This window comes from Otolemur garnettii, unplaced genomic scaffold (assembly GCF_000181295.1).
Source record: "Otolemur garnettii isolate 467f Iridium unplaced genomic scaffold, OtoGar3 scaffold00002, whole genome shotgun sequence".
In the NCBI taxonomy this organism is placed as follows: domain Eukaryota; kingdom Metazoa; phylum Chordata; class Mammalia; order Primates; family Galagidae; genus Otolemur; species Otolemur garnettii.
The window spans coordinates 54,909,631-54,910,756 of NW_003852397.1; the positions used below are offsets into that span (position 1 = coordinate 54,909,631).

The 1,126-nt window shown below is 37.8% G+C and overlaps 1 protein-coding gene across 1 annotated transcript in view; it reads left to right on the forward strand.

The window, feature by feature from the left end:
- Nucleotides 1-1,126, forward strand: part of OXSR1 (oxidative stress responsive 1) — a 143,556-nt gene that overhangs the window by 33,533 nt on the left and 108,897 nt on the right. Inside the window, exon 3 of the mRNA XM_023514051.1 lies at nucleotides 1,020-1,126. Within this exon, the coding sequence (XP_023369819.1) occupies nucleotides 1,020-1,126 (107 nt within the window). The remainder of the gene's footprint in view (nucleotides 1-1,019) is intronic.

A 1,126-nucleotide genomic window follows, 5' to 3' on the forward strand; every position in this document is an offset into this window, starting at 1 on the left:
GTAGAGACTAAATCTCACCCTTGCTCAGGCTGTTCTCAAACTCCTGAGCTCAGGCAGTGTCAGCCACTGTCTAGCCTACACAATAGCTTATCTTCATGGAGCTCTTAATCTAGGAGAAAGAGACTAACAAATAAGCAGACAGTGTACTACTGTACAGTGATAGAATAAGATATACAGAGTACTTGGAAGCTAAGAGAAGGGGTACCTAATTCGTCCTGGGGAGGATATATATCTAGACAGAAGAAAGAATTGGAGTTAGGTAGGCAAAGATGATGGGGGAAATATATGTGAGACAGAGGAAACAATAGGGATAAATGTCCAGAGTTATAAGTGTGACTTATTTGAAATTTTCAGTGGTCAAATTATAGGACTGGTATTTGAAGGGGGGATAGGAGTGAGACCAAAGGGTTAACTAGGGCCCTAATCATATAGGGCTTTATAAGGTATCTTATTATACCAAATCAAATTTCAATTCATTAACTGAGATAGAGGGAGCTTAGACTTTTGGCTCAAATTTCTACTCTGGATTTAGTTTATGATCTTGTCCTATTTTAGTTCATTTCTCCTTAGTGAGAATTGTAAATTATGAGAATTGTGAATCATTTCACAAAAACTGAAGTAATATTTTGTTTAAAAAACCACAGCAAAACCACCCTGTTTATTTGTAATTACTCTCTGTGGTTATGAAATTAGATTTCCCAAGGGGATTCTTCCAGGGTACCTAGAAGTAAAAAATATGTTTCCCAGTGGAGGCCTCCTGTGGTGCTATACCATAGTGTGATCAGTTGTGCATGTTCTTAGTTTCAAAGATTACTAGTGTAATGGGGGGAAGGAGTAGAGTCAGAATGGACTGAGGGAAACCAAGTAGATTTTTGGCCTAACCATTCTTGAAGAGATCAGGGCCATGGATATTCTAGAAAGGGTAATATAATCTTTAGATTCCTAAGTCTAGATTCAGTAGCTTGCAGCATTTTTTTAGACTCGTATGAATGAATTATCACATTTTCTCTTCTTTGTAGAAAGAAATTCAAGCCATGAGTCAGTGCCATCATCCTAATATTGTGTCTTACTACACGTCTTTTGTGGTAAAGGATGAACTGTGGCTAGTCATGAAGCTGCTAAGTGG